At 34.6% G+C, this 3,962-nt stretch overlaps 1 protein-coding gene across 1 annotated transcript; it reads left to right on the top strand.

The window, feature by feature from the left end:
• The first annotated feature begins 1,048 nt into the window (after nucleotides 1-1,048).
• Socs44A (Suppressor of Cytokine Signaling at 44A) lies at nucleotides 1,049-2,889 on the top strand. The gene has a single exon (XM_090401673.1). It carries the CDS (start codon nucleotides 1,190-1,192, stop codon nucleotides 2,621-2,623), a length of 1,434 nt encoding a protein of 477 aa, XP_090257799.1. The 5' UTR covers nucleotides 1,049-1,189; the 3' UTR covers nucleotides 2,624-2,889.
• The last annotated feature ends 1,073 nt before the right edge of the window (nucleotides 2,890-3,962 follow it).

The following is a 3,962-nucleotide window of genomic DNA, read 5'->3' as shown; positions in this document are numbered from 1 at the left end:
TTCCTAAATTTCTGTCAGGTTCCATTTTTCTCTTGAAGATACGTAACAAGGTTTTTTTTTTTTTTTTTTTTAAAAATAAGAACGGGGTGCCAGCCCTTTTGCTTATCCCTCAACCTGGAGTACCAGAGGTTTAATCTCGGATTTCACCTTCTCCTAGCATGTGGGGAACCAACGACAGACTATATCAGGCTACACAGAGAGGTTAGCATCAGGGATCTCTACACTTAGGACTGTCTTCACCTGACTTTGAGCTCCTTCTGCCCATACAATAAGAGATGAAGGTGATGTAAGAAATAAATAAAAATAATAATAATAAAAGGAAAGACCCCTAGTCCTCGGTATAATAATAATAATGATATAGAAGTAAGCAATTTGCTAAAATGACTTCTAATGACATAGATGTCTTTCTACTACAAAAATTGCAGTGCAGGAAGTGAGAGAACCAGGGGCCATCCCTGGAGATTGTGTAAGAGTGTGGTTAACAAGGGTGTTAGGACTAGATTTTTTACTTGGAGGGTTGTGAATGGGTGGAATGCTTTGCCAGAGGTGGTTGTGAATGCTTCAACTGTGAATGAATTTAAGGAGAGGTATGACAGGTATTGTGTAAATAATGGTTAGTGTGTCAATGTCGGGTCTCCCGCGATGAGTCTTTTGACTCCATGGAGACACCGTTAAAATAATAATAATAATAATAATAATAATTGTCAAAATGATTAAAATAAATAAATAATAATAATAATAAGTATGAAATATATTTTTTCCAAGATCGGAAACTTTTTTTGGTATGGAAAAAAATTGGTAGCTATTAGTATATAACAGTAATTGAGTAGAGCAGTATAAGTTAAAATTCAAAAGTTTGTCGGAGATGATGATTTATTTATTTCGTATTTATAAGATCATTCATTCACTGTGTGATCTTATTTTTGCATGTTTTAAATTGCATCTCATACGTTTTCTCCTCAATATGATTCTAGTACGCATGCTCTTTCTTTAGCGTATACAAACAGTAGATATAGAATCACTATTTACCTTAGCGTATATAGTAAAAGAGTGAAGTGAATGCGTGGTGTGTGATGTAATTTTGTGTAATATTTCAGGTATGTGTAATTGCAATTTATGGCATCATTAGTTTCGCTATCTCGTTAATATTTCATATTAGGTGTCTTCGACATGAAATGGCTGTTTGAAAATGATGAAAAGAGTAAGTCTTTATCGGATCAAAACTTCTGTTGTTGGAGAACGAAGACGTCATGGTTCTAGACGTGGTGAGCGTTCAAATGCAAATGGCGACGTTCGTGTGAATGTTGATGATCAGTATGAAGTAGAGCGTAAGCAGAGTAATTCAAGTATTAGTTGTCGTAATGATAAATCAAAAAGCAAAATAAGTATTTTAGCTACAATTAAACTGAAGTGGAGGAAGAAGAAAAGAGGAAAGCCAGAATCTCGGAGTAGAAGTAATTCTTTTACAAACCATGGCCAAATATCGCAAACAGAAGTCTGTGATCAGCGGTTAGTGAACAAACAGTCTCGTTGCAGATCATCTAAATCCGGTTCCAAAAGTTCAATTTGCCCAATGCCATCACCAATCCAGTGTGTCCGTAAAGAAACAAATGGAGTATATGAACAAGAAGGTAGTTGTGATAATATATGTAATAAAGTACGGTTTTCTTCCGAAGTTAAAAATTCAAAAGTTGTTTCCTCGGAAGCTGGAAGAAATTGCTTATGTTTTGATTGCAACAAAGTGCTTTTTAGTGCTAGTGTTTGTAATTCGAAAATTTGTTCGCCAGAGCCAGGTAGAGCTCGTACCTGTGTAGACACATACAATAAGAAGGCCAATGAAGACAACGTGAAACTACATTTATGCAATTCAAAAGGAAGCAGTGAAATTGTGCTTCCGCTTTCTCCAGGTGAATCTTTAGGAAATGTTCCTGAACTGACAATTATTTGTCCACCTAGTCTAGACCAAGAGAGATCATCTGAAAGCGAAGTTCTACATCTGCATGAAGAAAATCAGCATAGTTTTACAGAAGATAGGTGCTCACAGCCAGAATCCTTTTCAACACTATTGCCTTGCAAATCAGTTGGGGCAGTTTCTTCATTACTTCAAGATGTACCTAGAATGGGTGGCTTGACCCACGAACTTTACAAGTTATCAAAGTGTGGGTGGTATTGGGGTCCAATAGCACGAAGTGAAGCAGAAGAGAAACTTATTGATCAGCCAGATGGTGCATTCTTGGTGCGTGATAGTTCTGATGATAGATATATTTTGAGCTTAAGCTTTCGATCATATGGAAAGACTTTGCACACAAGAATTGAGTACTCAAATGGTCTTTTCAGTTTTTATACACATCGTGAACCTGAAGGTCATACCTCAATAGTTGATTTAATTGAACAATCAATGAACTATTCTCAGTCAGGAGTATTTTGTTATTCTCGTAGTCGATCACCTGGTTCCCCGTCCTTTCCAGTACGGTTAACTAAACCTGTGTCAAGGTTTACTCATGTTCGATCATTACAGTACTTATGTCGATTTGTCATTCGGCAGTATACTCGATTTGATCATATTCAAAAGTTACCTTTGCCAGCCAGGATAAAAGGTTATCTAGAGGAAGGTTATTACTGAAGTTCCAGGCATTAGTACTGTAATAATGTGCCAGAGTATTGCTCAAATATATGAACTGAGGTATAATTCTTTTGTATGCAGTTATATTTTTTGGTATATGCATATGGTTACTTTTTTTTTCTGAAATTTTATTTGTTACCTGTCTTGAAATATAATTTTATTTGGACCTTTAAATTCCTTTCAGTGGAGTATTCACAGTTCTCCACCTTCCAAGATATTTTGCAGAATAGTTTGTTGAATTATGTGGAATAAATCATTACTCTTAATATTGTTTGTATGGTATAATTTAAAAATGTGCTCTCTCCCTCCCTCCCTCTCCTCCTTTCCCCCTTACATACACATTAAATTTGCTGTTTTACTTCTGTTCAGCATGAGTAGATGTAAGAATCCAGAAAAGGTAATGTTGAATGCTTCCTCTGAAAATATTCTGTACTGAGTGTTTTATGGTTATATTTTAATAATTTTGTAAGTTTAAAAACATTAACTCCATTAGTTATATATAATTTAAAATTCTAAATTAAACTAAATTCTAAAATTTGTAAAAATATGTGAATTTTTAAAAAAATAATCCAATCGCCATGGAATTTTATATCTTGTGACTGATTTATTTATTGGTGCTTTGTTGGTCATAAACATAATTGCAACATAACTCATTTTTGAATATCTAGTTGAAACTCCTTTCCTTTCAATAACATTTGTTCCCAACAGTTGTGTGCTTTCTCCTAGTGCAAGTGTTTACATAAGTCTACAGAACGAGTGCAAACTTATGAATGTTATAAACATGGATAAATCGCAATAAAATCTCATATATACACTATTCAGAGAATATTTGATATTTACAGCATCAATTGCTATGAATTTAAAGTGCAAAACAAATGGAAAAGTTATAAAGAAAAAATTGACAATTGGCATTTTTTTTTTAAACCCTGGATTAATGGAGATGAATCCAGAGTAACTATTTAGTTGCTCAATGAGAAAGTTTTTGTAGTGGAGGATCCTAAACCGTGGGTTGTCTCTCTCTCCAGGGGATCAGAGGTTAGAGTATTGGAAACATTGTTTATTGGCTGAAGAAAAATTGGGAACTTGGACCAGATTCTAATGCAGGTAATAAGAACCTTAGATAAGGTGCTGAGGTAACTAGCCAGTTAGGAGTGCCATCCTAAGGCCTGCTTCTTTCCTTTGCCCCTAATGTAATCGACCAAAAAAAATGAATCCTACCCAGAGAAAAACACACAGTAATAGAATATTGAGTGTGAAAACACTTTTTTGACAACTGCAAAATATTAGAACGAATAAAACTTCTATATGAAACTTTGCAGTGGTGATAATGAAAAGTGAA

Source organism: Typopeltis vanoorti, chromosome 12 (assembly GCF_054136105.1).
Source record: "Typopeltis vanoorti isolate ZY-2024b chromosome 12, IOZ_Tvanoo_1.0, whole genome shotgun sequence".
In the NCBI taxonomy this organism is placed as follows: domain Eukaryota; kingdom Metazoa; phylum Arthropoda; class Arachnida; order Uropygi; family Thelyphonidae; genus Typopeltis; species Typopeltis vanoorti.
Note: the sequence above shows the minus strand (reverse complement) of the source record. Positions and strands in the feature narration are given on the sequence as shown.

Bases quoted from the DNA above. Each gene is read 5' to 3' on its own strand.
- Socs44A (XM_090401673.1), top strand. From the start codon at position 1,190: ATGATGAAAAGAGTAAGTCTTTATCGGATCAAAACTTCTGTTGTTGGA.